Genomic DNA, 23,370 nt, shown 5'->3' with positions numbered 1-23,370 from the left:
TCCTCTCTGTTGTTGTTGTTGCATCTAGCTGTTGTTGCTAATGCCTAAGTTGTGGCTGCTATTGCTGAATTAGAAAAGTGAAGGAGGAAGGAAAGCCAAGGTGGTTGAGGGAAAGAAAGAAAGAAAGAAGAAAATGAGGAGTTAAAAAGAAGAAACTGTTAGCTATTTGAATTCCTTAACTGCTGGCCAATTGGCATCTGCTGAAGCTAGATTCCTCCATTGTGCCCCTTTCCACTTTTGAATTGAGAATCTTAATATCCCTCAAAATCTGTAGTCATTTACTCTTTTAATTTGAGGAATTTAGGGCTCAAATTTTGATTTCTTTTTGTCTTGTACTTGACTAGTGCAAACCTGATCCAGCCTCCTGAAAATGTTCAAACTTATATTGCTTTCCCTGATTCATGCTATGAGAAATCAGTATGTTCACCAGATCACCCAAATCAAAAATCCTCAACAGATCATCTACCTTTTATTTTTATCTCTAATTTGGGCTGACCCATTCCGAAGCTAATCCCATATATTTATAAATATAAATTCAACATCTTGTCAATAGTAGCCCAACCCACGAATCAATCATCCAAACAGATCCTTCGAACCCACAAATTGTATAGATTTTAAGCTTAATCATCCAAACAGACCCTTCGAAGCATCAAAAATATATGAGATATCACCCATCAAAACCCCGGAGGAAGAAATATCACAACAGGATACGATTAATTAATCAGAGCTAATTTGATGAGGCGTTCACTCAAAGCAATAAAAGCACCAGACATATAACGATACTGCTAGTCAATGTGCCACAGAATCAACTATTGGCCATTCTATATGGAACAGATCAAGTAATAAAGTAATTGCAGAGACCACGGCAAAGAAGTGAAGCAGAGAGAATGGAGATGGCCAACGGCCAAATGTCTCCCGCCGACGGGATTAAAAAAAAGAAAACGTAAACCCACCGACATTTATGAAATGAAAAAATATTTTACAAGGCAGAGTTACATTGCTCAGACCAGAGAATGTTGCATTGCTGCCATGTTGCAAGAATCACCATGCAATAATTGCTTCTTTCAGAATTGGGGTACACAAATTTAGGATTTAAAATATATTGAATTGATAATGTATTAAGAACAAACTCCATTTTAGACATGGATGATGCCGGCAACAAAGCTTTTGATGTTAAACCAACCTAGGTTAGCAGTAGTGAACTACAAAGCCATTCACCCAGATATCAAGAGACCAATAAAAATAATGAAACAATTTGCAACAGTTTAAGAAAAAAATATAAACAGAAAAGTCTCTGACTATATCATAATTGGGATTGTCGAATCAGCTGAATTTGTGCAACCAACTTAACCCCACCATACAAAATACTTCCCTTGGCTCTGGCTCATATGGTCCTCACAAAAAAATACAAAACCATACGAGCATACCTAGTCTGATAATACAAGGAATAGCCCTGACACTGGTAAAGCCTGTTTAGATCATCCACAATTCCTACCATCTCAATTCTCAATCCCATAGAATATGGACCAATGGTGAAGGGGGGCAAAGACAAAAAAGAAAAGAGAGGATTTACAACTAAATCTCTAGCATGTAAGCCTACTGATTCATGTAATTTTTGATGCCGAGATTGATCCGAAGAGATCCAAAGCAGCACAAACTAAACATTGGAGTCAGTGTTATGATTGTCCTGCAGTTGACCATGATGACCTAGATGAGGGGCTGCTGATGTCTGGAACTGGTGAGGGGCGGCTAGAACCTTCAGATCTTCAGAACCTTCAATTCCTGCACATTTTAAGAAAACTCAGTAACTCCAGTTACACAGATAAATTTGAAGTATCAAAAGCCGGTAATGAGACAGACAAAAGTTACATCTGTATTCATGGCACTTGGCCATAAGCAATATAGGGCGATAATGTATCCTAGTCATTGTTCGTAAAGTTATCTTGACATAGTACATCAATGCAGAAGTTTGGTGCAAATGCAAATTCATGCTACATCAAACAACACCTCAAACAAGGGCTGCTGCAACTTTTTGAGTTGTGATAATTGTGAAGATAGCAAGAAGCAAATAAAAGCTGATCTTTTGACATTCTACAATTTGCCATGACCCCAAACCTGTGATAGCATTGAAGAAGTTGAATGGCGGGACTGCAATTTCGTTTTCATATGCATGCGATGTCGCTGCTGCATGTTCCGAAATTGTTGCATCCTAGATGGAAAGTTGATTGCACTGCACATGTTTCCTGCATCATGAGTCTTATTTGTGTCATCAGTAATCTGAAGAATCTGTGAGTATGGGTTCCCTGATAATGCACGCTTGAGTTGCTCACTATTGAGAGCATATGATGGCACTGTCTTTAATCGAGTCTGTAATATCTTGAAGGTTGCACTTTGCTGCATTCACAAATAAAGATATACATAGCATAAGAACATACTTCCCAACTGAACAATTCTATACAGTACCAGGTCAAAGCTATAAAGAATACATGTCAAAAAAGAAAATGATAGGGGTAAGTAATATGAGCACTGGATGCACCAATCTGGATTAAAAGTGCCAGTCCGTACCATACTGTAGCTTAGTATACATGATGTGTCGATATATAATTGATACAGTATAGGGGTCTGTTGAATTGCATCATTCACATTGGTCCATATCACCACGTATTGTCTTAAACCATGCATGAAGCACTGGTAAAAGATGAAGCATAGCAGCACAGGTCTATATTCTTCTTTTTATTTTTTATCCTTGATCATCCTAGACAATCTATGGTTTCATTTTTTATGGCTCTTTACCTTTCTTCTCAATTTTTATTTAGGGTAACAGATATATTAGTGATTTGGACTGGACCATCGGAAAAAAAAAATAGTAACTACACCTCCAGAGGCACGAAAGGTCTGTTTTCCTGGAGGCATGCTAAAAGCATGGAGGCTTAGGGAGGCCCTCCACATGACAAAAATGGAAATCAGATATGCTAATATAGGTTAGTTATAGGTCGAGAAAATTCTTCTCATGCTTCTATTCTCATATTTACATTGATTTCACATAGAAAGATCTTATATTCATTCAGCATTTAGTTCATTAACATGTACAAGTTGTAGGATACAGGACTAATACAAGCATGATTGAGACATCCCTTGGTACCCCATAAAAAAAGAAACAATTTAATTATTTGGGATCAAGGCATTATTTAATGCAAGTTGCTTATACCAAAAGCTATATGTTTCATACAACATATTTATCATTATTTTTTGGCACTATCAAGCCTACAAAAGCAATCCAGGCTGATATCCTAGAAAGTTTTCCCCTTCCCCTTTAGTAAACTTTTCTCAACATACCCATCTTAAAAAGTGATAGTTTACATTTGGAAACAAGCACTTGCAATCAGTTTAATAATAATTGCAACAGCCAAATCTCTACAGCCAGTATTTTAATAGTAAGTCACACATAAATTTTTTTAGTATGGCAGCCCAGCCACAGACCAGTTTCTAACTTGTAATTGAAACATTAAGGTTCTATTCTACCACTCATATTGTAGTCATACTGAGAAAAACTCTTGCAACAGGCAACTGTAGAAAGTACTTTAAAAAAGAACCGACTGAATAGCAGAAACCTCAGTTTCCAGAAGAAACTTCAATGTAGGGTGAAGTTCAACTAAGCAGTGGCGCTCTACTTGAGTCACATGTGTAAACTACAATCTTTTAGGTTTTCAGCAACATAGTGGAAATAAATGTCAGATTAAGTAAAAGCGATATTATAAATAGCTTCTAAATGAAAAAAATATTATGTAGTTTCAAAATTGTATAGTTCTGAAAATTAAGAAGACACCATAAAATTTAAAAAGGTGAACGATAAAGACAGATATGTATGGAAAAGTTGCCATTTCAATATAGTCTAAAACAATTGCCTGTGGAAGTCTGCTTCCCAGCATGTTCACTTTGGATGTACAAAATGTCAAGCTTGGAGAAGACTAATAACTCAACCTTAGATGATGCTTCTGCCCAAAGAATAAATGTACTGTCACCAAAAAAATAATCAATTGTTTTTATTGATCTCTTTGATAATTCAAAGCAAAGGCCTTGATCCATGCACACTATATAATCTTCTAAACTTTAATAAGCTCATAGGTATAAACAAATTGATCCAAAAGACTATCATGATTTCAAATAGATCTTAACATTAGTTTAATTGCTGTCTTGGAAGAAAAAGAACCTACAAAGATGCCAGAGCACAAGATAGATAGGAATAGAAGCAAATATATTTATACATTTGCTAATGTGTTATTGATAACTAGCATACTTCTATATCTGGATCACTAGTCATTTAGGAACTAAATGCAACTATGGCTTTGACATGTACTGAAGACACATGTGAAACATTACAAATAACATCAGATATGGATAGAAAAATATATACTTATACATTTGCTATTAGTTTTATTTATAACTAGCACACTTCTTAATCTGGCTCACTATTTATTGGGAAATTAAGTAACCAAGTTTCATCCTCTTAGCTACCAAATTAAATGCAATTATGGCTTTTACATGTATTGAAGACGCATGCGAAACACTACAAATAACTTAAAAGATATAGAGCACATGAATTTACCTGGGGTAATAACATCAGAAGACCATACAATGCCCTCAACAACCATAAAAACTTTCCAGGCTCAAGGAGCTGCAAAACATACAATTTTAAGTTAATGGAATGAAAAAAGATCCATATCTTACTAGCTTCCAGAACACTCAGGTTTCTCAACAGTGATACTAACAAGAGAGTGATGTCAGCAAATTTACATTATACCTATGCAAAAAAGATATTAAACCCAGTTAATAGGACTTCCAATGCATATGGAAATTGGTAGATTAACTAGATTTTTTTAGAGATCAAACATAGTTAGCAGCTATGAAATTACAAGAAATCACAGTAAAAGAGTAGAAGAATGACAGAGAACCCAAAGGTAACAGGAGAATTTCTTGAGAAGTGACAGTCCTGTATGGCCAACAAAAATAATTTTACTCCCAAGCTACAAAAACTAATAAATTGCAGAGTATATTAAAAAAATTTAAAAGTATGTAAAAGCACATTTGCAGAATTAGTGCAATACTCACCTTATATCCAATAATAAATATCTAATGTCTTTTTTTCCCAATCAATATGAGTTCACCTATACTAATTTTGCTATACCATTGGTTATTATCCAAGGACAAGTTTGACAGGATAGAAAATCTCTTTTAAGTCATTTCTCACTACTTCCATCCAAGCCTTCTGCATCCTCCTCATCCACCTACTATGATTTCCCTCCCAACTAAGGCAATTATAACCCTCACGTGTGAAATACCTATCAACCATTTCACTCTTATCATGCAAAATGCACCAGCTTTTGCATCAACCACCACATCATTTGAGGGGAGGACTTCCCATGGCTGCCACCTGGCTGTTATCCCACCCCTTGCACAAAAAGTAAACGAAATGAAGACAACCTAAAAAGAGATATTTTTAACTCATTTTGGGGCTCTCTAGAATGAAATCGGAGTCATTTTGTCTCAATATCTCAGCATGAAGCCAAAAATGGCGGAGAGTGAGAGTGTGGAGTTGCAGTATTTGTGCTTATCGTCAATGGAGCTCAGGTGTGACAGGGTGCAAATAGAATGGCGGTGCCGGAGCAGAGGAGAAAAGTGTCCATGTCAAACAAGGACATGAAGGGGTGCAAGCTTCTATAGATGCCCCTTCAACCCACCCAAGAAGACGAGGGTTGAAGGCTCTGTATATGGAAAATCATTATGAATGATTTTGAAAAAGTATAAGGGAAATTTGTTCTGCTAATTTTTAGCAAGAACTTAGAAATCTCTTGTAAGTCAGTATTCTCTCTCCTTTTACTATTGCCAATTGAAAATTGTAATTAGAGACATGCTTTTCTTTTTCTTAGTCTTCCTTTTTTGGGAGGGGGAAGACCAAGGGGAGCTCAAATGGCCTAGAAACTTTTTCACTTATCATATTGAAAATTCGGGTTAGAGATATGGTTTTCTTTCTTATACCTTAGGAAGGGAAGATCAGGGAGAGTTCAGCGAACCCTAGTGCTAAATTAATTTTTTGTTTGCTTCACAACGGGTTAATTTCATCCCCTAACTCAGAATGGTCCCATCGAATGCTTAAAAAACTGGCTGTCAATCTGTTATTCATAACCAAGGTGTTCACTATAAAATAGGTGGATGTTATATGGGTCAGATTGTAAATAGGGATAAGGTAGGTCTATATACGTAATATTGGCAAAATATTGAGACTGATGCAAAAAGCCCTCAGGATCATATTTCTTGGATTTATAAAGGAGTGGATCCCTTCAAGGGACTTCTCGATTCTGGATACCTGATAGCATATATCCTTGCAAGAGCAATTTCAAATTAATACGATAACCAAATCAATTGGTCAGACAGAATATTGAGCAGTTTTAGAAACAAATATGCAGCATATGAGAAAAACTAAGTTCAAGCATATAGAGTTTGACTTGACTCAGAATGATAACATTTACATACAAATAGAAACAAAAAGAAAGTGCATACTTGCAATCTTAGATAAGCAAAAACTGGAGTCTCAACCAAGCGGATCAACTTATCTAGTTGTCTGAAGAACTTCTCATTTATGTCGTCTTCTCCTAGTGACTGAATTATGAAATTGGTGTGATGGTAAGCCTGTAGAACAGATGACAATTATTAAAAGAATAGGAAGAACGATCCAGGCAAATTGCAAGTAGCTGTTAAGAAATATACTACCTGAGCTAGTAAACATAAACTAATCAGTGCAACTGATGAATGGCACCAGGAAGAATACAAAGAAATAAATAAGTCTTTGCCAGCAGGATGCACCAAGGATTTCTTTAGAAGTGCTCTTAACCCAGTAAGCTCAGATGAAGTGAGTAAAATCACATTTAAAGCCTAAGATCAAAATAATGGATCATAGTAAGCAACTTAGAAATCTTTCATTTTGATTGTTTTCTCTTGAAGCAAATTAGAGATCCTAGAAATCAGAAAACCTGAACCATAATGGCTGCAAAATCCAAGTCATCTTCTCCCTCTAAAATTGCAGAAAATTCTCGATAAACGCATTCCGCATCCAAAAGCACACAAAGTCGGCGTATTATCAAAGCACCGCGCCTGAAGTATAAAGTAATCCATTTTTAGTTATTTTCTTTCCAAATAAAAGGAGACTAAACCTTTGTTTCTTATTTAAGGGTTTGAAAAAAATTGCACTGCTGAAATGAGAGGCCAAAACTTACTTTTCAAGAAGCAAGTGGTTTGATCGAAAATTATGAACTAGAAGACCAACAAGTTGGCGGAAGTGTGTTATATCTCGTGCTATGCTTGCATGCACTTCTAGCACCAGCAAAACCACCTGCATGTAAATAACACAATGTCTTGATCATACACAAGAAAAATAAAACTTGAAAGCTCGATATTGCTTTTGTATATTATGATGCAAAACATAATACTAACAAAGCTGTTAATGATCTGTGGATGATTGAAACATGATATACAAGTCTATGACTACAAGTTACAAAATTCAAATAAAATTGCAGCCACGTAGATTTGAAGATACAAAATCGAAAACAGGAAAGGCAAAAAATTATCATCTCTCTCTTTTCTCAGTTCAATTCACAGGGGAGGCAAGGCAAAAAGGTGCTTGGAAGAAAGCTAGCAAACATCCAACAGGCACAACAGGACAAGATGTAATGTTATCAGTTCCCCTAAACTAACAAAATCAGGGCCCTCTTATTATATATGTACTCAACTGGGGAAGATTCAATTTCTGGATGCAATAAGCCTAAAAAGGTTTGTAATATGCCTGAAAGTTGCATCAACACCTATTTACTTATGAAGGTAATCAACAAGCTATCTGCATTTAAAGAAAAGACCCTTGTGGATCAGAACAAAAAAATAGATACTCAATTTTGACGCAGTCCAAGTTGAAGATATGGTTTATGAACTACATGGAAATTGTTTGAGGAATTATACTTCTTGATTTTTTTAGCCAATTTCATGAGAGAGGGTGGCATTCTGCAAGTCTAAATGATATGCTTCAGATGGATGAGATTATACCACACCATGTTCTTTTCCCTTTTCTTCCCAACCCAGGTCCAAGAAATTGTCTAGTAACCCACATCAGTGAAGAAACATACCTCGTCGGAAGGATCTGAAAATGCCCTCAAAAGAGAGTCAACGATATCATTCAGGTAAGAAATGACCTGTTTCACAAACAAATATGAAATTTAGAACTTCTTCATAAACAAGCATCATTCGTCTGCGTAGGCGTGGGGGGTGGGGGGATCCAGAAGCGATATGAATACTAATGCCAGATTCCAGCATCCAGAAACAACTTAAAAACAGCAATGAATCGGCATTTTGCTCCCAATATTTAAAATGGGTGCACAGAAAAATCAGCAAATACAAACACCTGAATGAATAATCACAAATATATTACGTTCATATGTATACACATGCATTCACAAGAGAGAGAGAGAGAAGAAAGAAAATGCATGCTCATTTCTTCAACATTTGCTTAAACTACAGCTGCAAATATGCCAGGCTGACCAAGCCCAATCTGAAGCTGACCATGCATTACACTATGACAGAAATCAGATTTAACTCTACATGTTAGACTTTCTAATCTGAATCAATTCTTGCTCACCCAAAAAATGATCTACATTAACTAAGATGAGACCTGAGCAAATCTTAAGTCCTAGTTCTCAGATTGGAATTTCTACATAACAGATAGAAATTTTGTAACTGACATTGCTTGGATGAAAATTACCAATTCCACTGCTGCACGTCTACCAGCTAAAAGAAGTTGCAAGGATTTGAGCAGGGTTTTTACCTTCACAATGCAGGTGTGCATTAAGATAAATCATCAGGAAGGTAAAAGCTTCAAAGTATGTCATGGTGCAGCACTGAATAGTCATTATATGTTGATAATGCCATGGTTTGTGACTACTATATTAAGATTGACAAATCTTAAAATACCAGCAGGCCTCCCAGAGGTGTTTGGCTTCAACAGAAATTTGAAGAAGTTCTTTTGTTGGGATCTGAACTTTGGGGTTGAGGTGTTCTGCAAACAGGAATCTTGACCTATGACCTAGTTAGGATTTCCTCTGAATTAGGAGAGAGAACAGATCATTAAGACACATTACAGAAAAGATTTGATAAAAAGGTTTGACACATTGCAGAAAAGATTTGATAAAAAGGTTTGAAACAAAAAATCATTTCCACAAATTCTTATAGATTATATCTAGTCCAGCCTTCATACCCAGAAAATGTCGATACATACACTATATAGGCTCTAGATTGGGTATCCATATGCTATCCAAATTAAAAGAACTAGATGTGCCTTTCTTTGGCGAAGAGGAATAAATTAAGACTGGAAAAGATTCACATTCTGTCAATTGGAATAAGATGTTTACTTACATAGTGAATTACAAACCAGTTGGAAATAGAGTCCTTTCTCGAACATGGTTTAAGAGGTTGGCAATGAGAAAGCAAGTAATATAATGTAGGTATTATGGTAAAAGTAACAGATGGAGAACGTCAATATCAATATTTAGTAGGGCCAGTTACAGTTAAGCCTTCTTGAAAGCCCAACTACAAGACAATTAAAGCTATGCTCAAATCCAAGCCCAGGCCTACACATCAGAACCAAAAATCCAAGCTTTCTCTTAATTATTTCTGGTTTGGGTCTGTTTCCACTCAATTCTACTCAAATCAAGTACAAGTCAAGGATTTCCTTCGGCAAGCCAAAACTGACCCATTGCAAATACAACTAAGTGGCATAAATTGTGGAGAAAAGTGGGGGAAAAAAGAGAGAGGTAGAAGGGACTTCTGCAGGTTAAACTTATTTTATCTGGGGGTAAAACAAGTTTAACCTGGTTAAGCACCTTTTTGGTTGAACTTAGTCCGAGATATTACGACCTTGTATTTGTGCTCACTTAACTAACATGTTCCTTCAAAAACCAATGCTTCATCACAACTTCAACATTTCATTGACTTCCTTGTAAAAATAAGATACACTTTAAAACCTATAAAGTCTTCAATATTCACTGAGATTTATTTACTTTTCATTATATCTGAACAACAATCACATCCTGCTAATTCAAACCTTGATGTCACCTTGCCGATACGCCTAAAATTCTCTCTCTCTCTCTCTCTCTCTCTCTCTCACAAACACACACACACACACACACACACACACACAAAAGTATGCATGCATAGCCAAGCATGCAAAAGATTACACCAAAGGTTCTAAACCTCGGTTTTTGGTTTTGTTTTCAGTTTGGAACCCCCAGTAGAGTTTCAGTTTTGGCAGTTTCAATGGTTTGGCTGGTTCCACTGCGAGTTTTAGAGCTTCCATCAAAAAAGTCAAAATAAAATCCAAAAAATAGAAAGCTTAAAAAAATAAAAGAAATCAAGGCAAGTTATTTTACATCAATTATTTTGTATTTGAGTAATAATTTTATTACAAAATAAAATATTCTCTTTTCAGTTTTTTTAATAAATTGACACTATTTTGCTTAATAAGGCAGTTCATTTATTGAGGGAACCTTAGTATTATTATGGTCTAGTATCTTCAAGATTCTGTTCTAGTATCTTCAAGATGTAAAGCATACAGCACTCACTTTTTCTTGAATCTTAGAAGTCATTGTTGCTCACATTTGATATAATGGTCATGCAACAGTAGCTTGCACATGTCAAAATTTTCAAGTATGCTCATGAAAGACGAAGTGATATTGCTTAAAGTTTAATCAAGATATTTAATTAGATTATGTAAATATATTCTGTTTCCTTATCTGAATGCTTTATATACATGGAAATTTACTTGATAATATATGTCCAGTGTGTGTTACTGATAAATTAAACATGTGGCTAGAGCATTACCTGTTGATGCTTTAATACCAAATGTTGGACCCTAAAATCACTCCCCCACTTTATGAATGGCCGCACATAATCTAGATAATAAGCCAATTAGTTTAATGACTTTAATCCTTCTGGGACCTTTTTCATTGTTCCATTTATAGTCATTTAACATCTTTTTAACAAGAAATAATAGTTTCAGGCAGTTTCAGGAAGCTGGGGCTTCTAAACCAGTTGAAACTGGCCAAAGCTTACTGTAACTGACTGAAACTGAAATTTCAGTCAATCTCGACTCGGTTCTGGTGGAAACATATATCCTTGACCAAACTAAAGGTTTTTTACTAGCCAAGGCGCATTTAATACAGGAAATATGATTTGGGTCCAAGTTTTGATAGACCCTGGACCATTTCCAGTCAAGTTTATTCATAAACCTATAGTGTAGAAGGGTTTAGAGGTAATAAGAGCTTTCGACTAAGCATTTTGAATAAACTAGGATACACAATGTCATTATATATTTAATGGATAAGTAACTTTAGACAAGGGAATTGTATGAGTTTGTTTAGTTTTTAGTATCTGATACAGAATAACCTTTATCACATGATCAGTACTGCCAGAAAATCATGCTAAGACACATAACTATTGTGGTAGCAAAAAAGTTGTTAAACTCACATTTAGGAGAAACTAAAATGATATTGAATTTTAAAGAGGTAACCCTCCTTATTTTCCGGTTCATAATGATGCTAAAATATGAAGACAAAAGCACAAGATTCTCTCTTCCATGAGATTCTTACACTAAATACAAGCCACTGTTTGGATAATTATCCTTAAATGGCATTCCCTGAGTTTATCTTTTAAGAGGAAACTTAATTTTGACCGAATGGGTACGTTTTGTGGTCAAAAAAGATGAAAGCTCATCTTCAAATAAGTTAATCTCAAGACAATTTCAAAGTTCTTTGTTATAGCCAATTTGTGACTTCTTTTGACGTCGTGTGTCTGTTGATGGCTTTGAATTAAAAAGTGAAAGGCAGACAAGAAAAAAGATTTACCATCAAATCCTAATGCTTCTAAGTTTGGTTTCTGGCAATAAGACTATCCGGATAGCTATATGACACTAAAAAATGGGGTACCCCAACTGCCTTGGTATATGCCTAAAAAAAATTTAGATAAAAAAAAGGACAAAATCAAGATGAGAAAGAACCAGAGAAGGGAAGTCCAGAAAGGAAAGTTAATGAGATAGAGGAAACAACAGTAAGAAAAAGAAAAAAAATGGAAATGACCGAAGAGAAAACATAACTCAGACACCTAAATTCAATACAACTTCCAAGTTAATGTATTAATAGTTTACAAGTTGTAGTTGATATGTTAATGGAATAGACATCTTTAAAACACCAAAAATAGAAAGCCCCTTTAACCATCTCTTTTAGTGTTATTATCTCTTTAAAAATTTACAGTACCTAATCTAAACTCCAAATGTTTCAAATAAAGTCACCACATTATTTTTGGCCACTCATTTGTATGTAAAAGTAAGTCAATTAGACCTTTGTTCAAACACAATGCACTACCAAAATCCACATAATCTTAGACTTATGTAAAACTACTTATACATGCACTTGCATATCTTTTGATCTTTCCTTATTGGTCCCTCTTCCAGTCTCAATTGAACATGACCAAACCATTTCAATTTACAATAAAAGCTTTATCCTGTATCAGAATAACTATTAGATTTACTCTCATCAACTCATCACCGACCATGCCTTCCTTGCTTTACCATATAACCACCTCAAGGTATGACAAAATGACCATAGTACAGTATGTACTACTCCTTAATGTCCTAAACCACGATACCTACCAGTACATATTGCATGTCGTACTGCTCCGCATCAGCAAACCATGAGCATATACAACGACGTATATCTATACATACCATCCTGGTGTATCACCAATGCATCCCCATAGTATGGTACTTTAAACCTTGATCCACCAAGAAATCCTCATCTATGCTAAATTCACCCAAAGAGCAATATTTTTTTATTCTAACTCCTACTTTTACAACATTACCGCATCAAAGAGAAATACAAGGTCATATTTGTTTAGAAAATAGAAATAATGAAACATATGAAAGTGTCCCCCTAACTTCAAAGGACATTTCTTTCATACATACAAAAAGAATGCATCATCAAGATGAATGAACAGAGGCTTACTACCTCAGCTCGATGCTGCGCCAATAGTGTTGCAATCCAATGCAAAGCCTCAACTCGTGTAGCTTCCCATTCACTAGCTAATTGTCTGATATCGAAAATCAGAAAAAATCATGAATGTAAAATATATAGCTTTTCAAGTATAAAAATAATCTCCAAGATAATCATACAGAAAACAAGGACTCATTCCTACAGAATTTTCTCCTGTCACTTATGAAGTCATAAGAGCTCCTGGCCCTAGTTATTTTATGTAATAGACAAGAAAGCACCTCTTCACAATGGAGAGAATTGATCCTATGTCAAATCCCTCGGATGGATCAGCACGATTTGCACGAAGCATTTCATTGGTTTCACGAGAAACCTAAACAATCAAAAGATATAAGAAAGCATAAAGAAACTTTTATTCAAAACTTATATACAGGAATTGTAAAAAGAGGGCTAAATCTTACTATTTTGATCTTCTCTTCCTTGTCAGATATGCAGGGTAGTATGGCTGCCAAAATATCAGCGTAATAAGGAACAAGCTGGTCACCACCAAGCCTTACAAATTCATTTATCTGCATAGCACGATCCAGTGGATGCAAAGAAAACATAAATCCTTAGCGCAAAAACCAGCAAAAAAATAAAAGATAAGTAATGTGAAATATAACAACTTTATTCTTACCCATGTGATAGATGTCAAACGTGTGAATTCGTCAGTGGAACTTGCCCTTTGTACCAATATCTCAACCATCCGACCGTAATCTACATTCTTCAGGGTAGCACTTGTTAAATTAGATAAGTAGAGGTAATTGAAATGTTAAGTGTCCTCAACACTTGAGCAATAAAGAATGATTATAAATTGCAGCAGATTTCCAGCTACAGTAAAATAATCAATTTTTGAAATTTCTAATTACACATCAGCAATAGCCAATATCTAATGATAGCCCTTAAAAAGAAACAATCGTCAGGGGCTTCTAATGTAATCTCAAAGTAAATTATTATGAAACATCTTTGCTTGACAATGAAAGCCTTACTGGACTGTTCTTTATTTCTTGAAGAAATTCAGAAAGTGCAGAATCAGCTTGTTGTCGTATCTCATGGCTAGAATCACTTAACATGTTGAATAACCCTGCTTTAAAGAATTTCAGTAAGATGCCATTTAAACCAACAGGTAAGTTATGCAGATGATATAAGAGGTCATAGTATTTCAAACATATTACCATCGAGAAATTCTGGAAGGAAGCCAAGCATATCAATTTCTGGAACACTATCCAGTACGGTGATCCATCCCACCAAAAATTGGCGCACGTAAGGGTTGAGTACATTCATGCGCTCTCTCAAAAGAGGTATAAATTCTTCTATGCTTTATGAAGAATAGAAAAGAAAAATGTAATGGAAGCATGTTTTCCAACTAAAGAAAAAGTTGAAGCGAATTGGGCCAGATGGTGCACCTGAATTGATCACCTTCAGTTACAATATCCTGTTTATAAAAAACAACCAGAATTATAACACAGAGAGAGAAGCTAAAAATGTTAGAAACGAATATACAGAAGACTCAAGTCTTGCATTACCTTTACAAGCCGATCTAGAAGATGAGCAGCACTCTGCACATTTGCATCTGAGTCCGCTGAAAGCTTACAAAGTGCATCAAATATTTTATTGAAAAATATGATGGAATCTCCTCTTACAACCTACGCAACAGCTAGAAAAAATCAGTTAGGCATTGCAGAGCATAAAGTTGCACTAAAAAAGGATACCCAAGGGAATCCAAGTAGCTACATTGACTGGGCTCACCTTTGCTATATTATAAAGTGCTTCACAAGCATAATAACGAACCCTGCTGTCTTGATCAAGGAAGGAGTTAAGCACAGGAGGAACAATTTGCTGAAAATTGAACACAATCAGAACAAATATTGATGTGGGCAAATGTAGCTGATATTTGTCATATATTTCATATTTGAAAGAAAGGAAACCACGTGGATTATCGAGTCAGATGGTTTCCAAGCCCAAATGCATTTGGCATTTATAATATTCTTTCTCCATATTTCTTCTATTCTAAACCTATTGGAATATGACAATAGAACTTATTAGAGGACTTAATTCCTATCTCTTGATATCTTTGGTTCTGATCTCTTTTTTTCCCTCAATCACCTGCAGAGTATGTTCAGCTCATTTTGTTTTAGTTTGTCTTATCATGAACACTAAGTCATGAGCTACTCCGTCAGTGACATAATGCTAAATAAAAATATGCAACTCTCAATTAGGAAAAGATGCCTTAGTTAACATCATTGTCTTCAAAATGAGAGGCTAGGTAAGGCCTAAATGTCTCATAGATGCAGCAAATATAAGCCTACTTCTCTTTGAAAAACAAGAACAACTCTTCCATGGTTAAGTAAATCTCTATGTCATTTTCTTTTCAAATTAGATAAATAGGTTAATCACATAAGTATGGAATACAATCAAGTAACTTTGACAGCTACAATCATCCTCCATAAGGTATTTTGATGAGTTTATCAGCATCTATTAATGGGAGACAATGAAAACTTGAAGGGGAAAAAAGAAGCCTTAGGAATTCAAATTAGAGTTTATGAGATCCACCAAAAGTAAGCAATCCATTCATAAAATAATTTATTCTTATTGTATAGGTTTTGGCTGCCTCAAATGGAGGGGAAAACAAACCCTAAACAACTAGAAATCTTGCCAAAGAGTTAAACACCCAGTAGAATCATAAAAAAGCTTTTCTAGCACGTTTCAGATTCCACAGGCATTGTGATTAGACTCCACCCAACATTTAAATCTACAATCAAAAACCAAATAAAGCTTCTAACAAAGCAATTGTAGTGCTTGAAATCAGCTCCAAAGCAAATGGTGACGCATTATAATCAGACATCCGTTCTTCAAACTACAGTTCAAAAAGTCAACTGGCTCAATTTATCTGAATATTGTACATTTGTGATCTAACACCAGTGCGTTCACCGTTTCCCTTTAATTGATTAAATCATTCTTCTCCTGTTTTTCTACTCTCCACTTCTTCATATTATTCCAAAACAGTTTACATCATCTGCCCCTTTTGCCCACCCTCCTAATCATCATAACACAAGTTTCAACCAAAATGATGTCCCAACGAGAAGTGCGGTTCATACCTCCAGAAAATGAGCAGCTTCTTTTGTCAACCCAACTGTCACCGCAGCAAGCCCTATCAATCCACCCTGCAAATGTAAACAAAAAACAAGCATTAAAAATCAAATAAAACAACAAAAAGAGAGATTTATAACACAGAAGGAAACTGCAGAAGCACATCTTAAATTTCTTTTGAAAAAAAAAAAAACAGAAAAGGACTCGGTTCCACCAATGCAACCAACCTTCCGATGATTGGCTTGCGGAGAGAAGGTGAAGTCCTCGTTCAACAAATGAATCACCACATTGATCTTTTCATGCTCTCCTGCAACTGCGAGCTGCTTCACGATCGATTCCACCTAGTTTTACCAATTTCAAATCCCAAGAACGACTATTAGGAACTCCAACACCCCTGAAGCCCTCAAGAACCGAGAGACAAAACCTAAAAAAGGAAGATACCCATACCTCGAGGGCCGCATTCTTCCGCTTCTCATAAAGCTTATCCGCGAGGTTCCTCAAGACGGCCGCCGGAATTATGGACATATAGTCGCCCATGTCGCCGGAAAAACCCTGCCAGAGATCTTTAACCGATCAAAATCGGACCACAGAAGCCCTTCCGGACCTTCTCCTCCTACCACTCGAATCCCGTCCGATCGAGCGCCCAAGTTGGCGATTGCGAGCGATGGAGAGAAGCCCTAACCCTAAGCGCCACAAGTGAGGAGGAATCGAGAAGACGATGGAAAAAAATTTGAAGGTTTCTCGGGCCGTATTCTGATTTCGCTTTCCTTTTTGGAACAATTTCCTTTCCCTCAGCTGCTGCTTCACTACTGCTAGCTGGAGTCGGTGCGCGTCCACCGCGTTCTAGACTGAAGCCTGTCCAAAACGGGACACAAATTCCTAATTTAAAAGAAAGTTACTAAAAAATATTGCTTTGAAAGCGAGAATGTCACCCTTGGATAAGGATTGAGAGGAATATTCGATAAAGTTAAGAAAAATTTATTAATACTTAAGTGAATGCTAAGCAAGAACATTGCACTTGATAAGCAAGATTAGTCATAGATAACTTTAAAAAAATTATTTTTAATAAAAGTTTAGATTGTAAATAGTTGCCATAAAATAGTGAGGTCATGGATCATAATCCGAAACATCTGTGGATGGTTTTGTTTTCCATGAATCATTATGAGATAAGTCTAACTTGCAGAAGGCATTGGATGATGAATTATACTTCGTCGATCTTTGGTATATTAATTAATTCTTTAATTTAGATTAAGATATAATTAATATCCTTGTTAGCTCAAATGATGTGCCACAATATACTACGTATACTGCTATAATACAAACTCTACGCATGAAATACTTAGAGTTTCTCACATACATCAAGTTTATGAGGTTCTAGTTTCATCTGGAAATCAAATTGTATTCTAAAAAGTAAATTTTTTAAGATTTTAGCAATACTTTATATCTTCGAAGATGAATAATGTTTGGTGTATCCAGCAAATACCTCAATATGTACCCTAGTTAGATTTTTCATGAACTATCGAGGGCAAAAGGGTCATTTAAGCCTCCTGATCATAGGTATGCACATACCTAGGGTATACATAGCAATACTCTTTACAAATAGTTATTTTCGTAGTTAGTTGCTACATAAATTAATATTGTAATTTAGATTATGCTGAAATTAATATCTTTATTAACTCAAATGAGTGTTAACATCTTCCAGGGATGAAATTCAACTCATGTCCTTTACTTTTTGAAAATGCCCTTATGGTTATCACCAACATACTCACCTCTCACATGCAACACATCAATGTGGTTCTAGTTGTCCTACAAATCAATTTCTTTTCAAAATTAATTTTAAGTTATTTGTATGAATATCTTCTTAAATATTGAATTTTGCATGAATACCCTCCCAAAATTAATATTTGTATGTATATCCTCGTAAAACACTTGTTTTGTTATTTTACCCTTTTTTTATCATTACTTTTGCAAATGTACCTATGTCATCTAACGCCGTTAAAAAATTAATGGTTTTAAATTAAAATAACTAAAGTATCCTTAATGGGTATATATACAAAAAGAAACATTTAGAAGGTGATCGCGATGGAGAACAAAAAAGTAATGCAAAATTTTATTTTATTTTTAATTAAAATAAATAACATTTTTTATTAATGGCGTTAGAAGAACCGTTATATAGGAGTATTTATGCAAAAATAGTGTTTTACGAGGGTACAACAATAAATATAAATTTAAAAGGGTATTTACATAAATTTAAATTTTTAAAAGGATATTATGCAAAAAATATCCATTAATTTTTTTGAGTTTTGAACAATACCTTATACTTTCAAAGCTAAATAATGCTTAATGTACCCCAGCTCATACCCCAATGCTATTTGTGAACTACCAGGTCAAAATAGGTATTAAATCTCCTTTCAAACTACATGCCTACTGTTTATGGGAATATTAAACTCTGTTTGTACTTATCCTAGGTATATTCTAGGTACACATAGTAAAACTCTTTGCAAATGGTTGTTTTCGTAGTTATCTGCTACATCAATTAATTCTTTTTAAATTTAGATTTTGTTATTATTAATGTCCTTGCTAATTAGATGGCATGTCAACATCTATTATTATAATGCGATCTTTGGATATGAAGTTCGATTCCTATCCTTTGCTCTCCAAAATTGCCTCTATAATTATCTCTAGCTTTGAAGCACTAGTGACCTGTCACTAAGAGTACCTTTATATGCTCGCTTCTCACATGAGTCATGTTTGAGAGGTTCCCTGTTTGATCTAGAAATCAAAATATTAAAAAACTAAAATAAAATTTTTGAGTTTGCAATAATTCTTTATATTTTCAAAGATGTATAACTCATGATTTTTATTTTCCAATACTAACATACTCCAATTTATTTCTATTTTTTCACTAAAATAAATCCCAATCACTTTTCTGTGTTAATGTCTGAAGCTAATTTTATCTAAATGGCGTCATCTATAAGAGGATAGCAACACCAAATGATGCTACCTTGGTTGCATGCAACCTGTTTACATGCCACCTAGATAGCATGGCTAGGTGCTACTACCCTTTTACAAGCACTACCAATTATGTATATTTCAAGAACAACTATTAATACATTTTTATTAGAATAAAAGAGCAATTAATAGTTGATGATATATAATTTAATGAGACATATGTCACTACTGAAGCCATTATTTTCTAATGAGTGTAATATATAAGAGATAGCATCATGATGGTGCTACATCTAGGTAATATCTAAACCTCATATGATTAGGTACTATCTAATTAGCATCATCATGCTGTTACATACTAGGTATTGCACACATTTTGAAGTAAGATGGCTCCAGGAAATGGCACATCCCTCCTATGTTATAGGTTTTTGATTTTTTTTTTTTTTAAGTTTAGTGAATGTATGTCAACAAGTTGATATATATCAAGTAGAATCTAGATGCTACCTAGGTAGCACCATCAAGGTTTCTACCCTATGCATTGAAATGACATAGGTTCTAATAATTAGTGAATGTCCCTCCTAAATTATAGGCTACCAATTATTAATTACTCTTATAAATTTTAGTAGTCAACTGTCAACCATCAGAGCTAATATATTTCTACTTGGCAGCTATGAAGGCAAGCAACATCCAACCATGTTACACAAGTCACATGTAACACATTCCCCATACCTTCTCACAAACACTGCCAACTTGATATATGTTAATTCTATTTGCTAATAGATATCTATGAAAATTTACAAAAATAATCAAACAATTGTCGATCTATATTTTTCGGGATATATCGGGCATTGGCGCCATCTCTTTTCAAAAAGAATACAATACATGGGGGTAGATACTATCTAATCCTAACCTAATATTTAACAATACTACTAGGTTGCACATAACCCATTCCCAATATAGAAAGAAGAAGGTATCCTGACTGTTATCTGCCAACGCTAGAAAGAAGCGTCAATAAGTTGTCTACCACACCAAAATTTTCCGGCGTAGCTTTTAACGTCGACAGATAACGACACTCAAAAGCGTCCGCAAAAAGGGATAAGAAATTTTCGATGCTTTATGATAGTGTTGTTATGTTGTGATAAGTATCATCAGAAGCCAATAACAAAACTTTGCTTATAAGTATTATCGGTTCCACATATTTCCTAATTCTTCACCCGACCCACCATCATCCCCTTTCCTTTCTATTCTAGAGCGCTTTTGCCATCGCTGAGCTCCTCCTCGTTGTCTATCAATCTTTCATCTCTCCTTCATCAGGTCGGCCTCTTTCTCCTCTTCCTCCACCAGCTTCCTCCTTCTTCTCCTCCTCCTCCCCACCAATAGCCACCGCCAATCCATGGCGTTCTTCAAGAGTTAAGATCCGCCTCTCCTCAGATCTCAACCGGCCCGCTCTCCTCTTTGGTGATTTTCCATTTTCTTTCTCTGGTGAAATTTTTTGCTTGATGCCTTAGTAATCTCCTTTTGAAATCATCCCTTAAAGATAGTGATGGTATCATATAATTGTTATGATTCTTTTAATATTTCTCTGCAAGAAAGGATGTAAGCAATGGCTTGTTTAATGGATGCAAAGAATACATTTTTCTATTACCAATTTGATATCCTCTTGTGGCATCTAATGATCTACTTTCCTCGAAGCCTCTTGTTGTTATGGCCTTTACATTTCCATTCACTGCTTTTAGTACCTCTAAACATTTTGTTGACTCAATGTCGTTCCTAAAATGATTGTGGAAGGTGCACATGTAGTGTTTTATCACAAATATGTACAAGTTGATGTTTGTTATTTTTAATTAGGAGTTTTTGATGCAGGGCAGATAAACCATGTTATTTTCATAAGATTTGTATCAACTATGCTAAGATGGCTTGGTGAGCTTGACTAAATAATAAATGTGGAGACAGGTTTCCAGTCATTCGGAAACATATAGGAACTTGTTAGTCCAGTAAAAAAAGAAAGGAAGAAAGCAATTTGGTTGAGCTTCTCTTGATGGGGAAAACAATTGTAAGTGTCCAATTAAGCTGAACCCAGAAAAACTCCTTTGAAAACAGATCATCCCACTCATCAATCTTTGTCCTTTGCCAAGATTGACCCTAATCAAAGGAGGTTTCGTTCAATAAAACCCGAATCAGGGTATGGCCCATTCAACCGAGACTAGGTACTGGTTTGTTTTATGCTCCCCAACTATCAAAGAAGTTTGCATCCAAGGATCATGCAGCGTTTGTGCAGTTTTCAAGTCATTGGAATTGTTATGAATTTTTACAGTGGGGCATGCTGTTCTACTGCAGGTGGTGTTATAGAAAAATGAAAGTTAGCATGAGATGGTATCTCCAAACAAGTTATTATCCTAACCATCTAACCTTACTCCTAACCTTATACCTTTCTCTCAACCTTGGCTTTTTTATATGGAAGTACTTTGGTAGACCTTAACAAACATGAGTGGTGTAGAAAAGTTCTTTGAAGTGAAAGGTTTGGTTTTGGTGGTGGGTTGCATTCAGAAGACCATGGATTCATAACTCGGTTATTGGCTCCTACTAGCATTTGGTCTTCTCTGGTTTGGGGTCCTTGCCTTAAATGTTCCAACTGATTGGACTTTCTTCTTAATATTCTTGACAAGCCATGGCCCATAAGAGAAAGGAATATGAGTTGCCCATAAGAAACAACCAGATCCATGGCTTCAAGTGGGTATTACAGTTTAGGCAGGGCTACTTGCGGCACCATTCATGACAACATAAAGGCACTAATCTTTTTTTTTCTTACTTGGGTTTTCATGTGGGACTTCTTTCAATCACCTGGTGTCAGGCACCCATGAAGGTACCATGGACTAGCTTAGATTCACCTTCAAATCATCTCATTGAATGCACCTCAAGGCAATCATGAAACGGTTCGATTTTTGGAGTATACCACCATTAACTATTTGTACAGGGGATGGCGAATTCTAGTCTAAGTATCATCCATAATAGGCCCTGATATTTTGTGACCTATTGATTTATTTATCTAGAGTAACTGTATGAGCAGCAAACATAAATTTTCCAATACTTAACAGAGCTCCAAATTGCCACATATGTTGAAGAAAGTACACTGGCCTCAAACATTCGACGTGTTTCACAAGTCAACGCACATTCCATCACTAAAACCGGTTGAACCTGAGAAATTACCTCCTGTTTTAGACTGTTCATCCAACTTATTTAGAGACCTTCTAATCCTCATAACTGAATTCTTGTCACCTAGCTGTTATCCCTATTTTATAATGTCCAGATGTAAGTAGAAGATATGCAAACATTTGTACATGAAAATTAGAAATTAATGCAAAAGAATCTAAAGCCTAGCAACGTGGGGACAAATTCTGAACTCTGAACTTATGCTGCTTTCAACTAAAAGCGTAAAATATGGCGCATTTTTTTTTTTTGATGGTGAATGGAACAGTCTAAAGGCTGAGTTGGTGCCTGTCAAGGGTCTAATTTGAGATGCCAGTGTAATTAACTATTGCAGTGAAACAATTAAACTGAACTGACAAAAATTTTGACATCTGTGATCTATTATATCCCGCCATACATAATCATAAGTTTGGAGCATCCATGTGTCGGTAGGCTGTCCAATTATTTCCGCCGTTAACCACACGAAACAACTCACCATGCTCTTAAGATAATCTTTTCCTTTGAAGTGCTAATTAATTTATCTTCATGCAATTGCTTTCTTAAAAAGTCCCAACATAAAACTCTAAACCATACTCTTGCATTTATTTTTCTTGACTGTACATCAATAGTCTCTCACTTATATCCCTTAAACTTGCATCTCATGGAGTGAGCAGCGGAAAGCATCCAGCAGAATCGAGAAAGATTTGCTTCCTGGTTTTTAGCCAATGGGTTTTGGGTGCTGTACTTGATGCCACTCATACTAGTTTACAGAATTTTTAGTTTTGTTGGTTTTGAGCACAAAATCCATCTAGTTGAATGGTTCAGGCTCGGATCCCGCACATCGATCCGGCTTGCACCAGCAGTGTAGGCGACAGCATCGTGCTGAAGCTAAGGGAAAATTTTCTGAATGGGCATTAAGATAGCCTTAAGATAGCCAGGATCACTAAACAATTCCATTCTCAGAGCAACTCCACTCCTAACAAAATTAAGCAACTAAAGAAAAATGGCTCTTTTTTTTTTTTTTGGA

At 35.5% G+C, this 23,370-nt stretch overlaps 1 protein-coding gene across 2 annotated transcripts; it reads right to left on the bottom strand.

Annotated features, from left to right (window-relative positions):
- Window positions 1–1,243: 1,243 nt before the first annotated feature.
- LOC103724147 (protein VAC14 homolog) lies at window positions 1,244–17,079 on the bottom strand. 2 transcript variants are annotated; one of them, XM_008815314.3, is made up of 20 exons: window positions 16,656–17,075; window positions 16,436–16,549; window positions 16,217–16,282; window positions 14,868–14,957; window positions 14,645–14,764; window positions 14,525–14,553; window positions 14,294–14,436; window positions 14,108–14,202; window positions 13,756–13,842; window positions 13,541–13,648; window positions 13,361–13,452; window positions 13,098–13,179; window positions 8,172–8,237; window positions 7,272–7,387; window positions 7,029–7,149; window positions 6,769–6,930; window positions 6,559–6,687; window positions 4,607–4,675; window positions 2,116–2,394; window positions 1,244–1,782 (listed from the first exon to the last, which is right to left on the bottom strand). In XM_008815314.3, the coding sequence occupies exons 1-20, from the start codon at window positions 16,743–16,745 to the stop codon at window positions 1,759–1,761; spliced, it is 2,082 nt and encodes a 693-aa protein (XP_008813536.1). In that variant the 5' UTR covers window positions 16,746–17,075; the 3' UTR covers window positions 1,244–1,758. The 2 variants fall into 2 exon arrangements, 1 of the variants encoding a protein (XP_008813536.1); XR_003383082.2 differs by lacking the exon at window positions 1,244–1,782 and adding an exon at window positions 3,906–3,995 and having other exon boundaries at window positions 2,262–2,394; window positions 16,656–17,079.
- Between the last annotated feature and the right edge of the window lie 6,291 nt (window positions 17,080–23,370).

Source organism: Phoenix dactylifera, chromosome 8, assembly GCF_009389715.1.
Source record: "Phoenix dactylifera cultivar Barhee BC4 chromosome 8, palm_55x_up_171113_PBpolish2nd_filt_p, whole genome shotgun sequence".
NCBI classification, from domain to species: Eukaryota; Viridiplantae; Streptophyta; class Magnoliopsida; order Arecales; family Arecaceae; genus Phoenix; species Phoenix dactylifera.
This window is presented reverse-complemented; position numbering and strand designations above follow the sequence as displayed.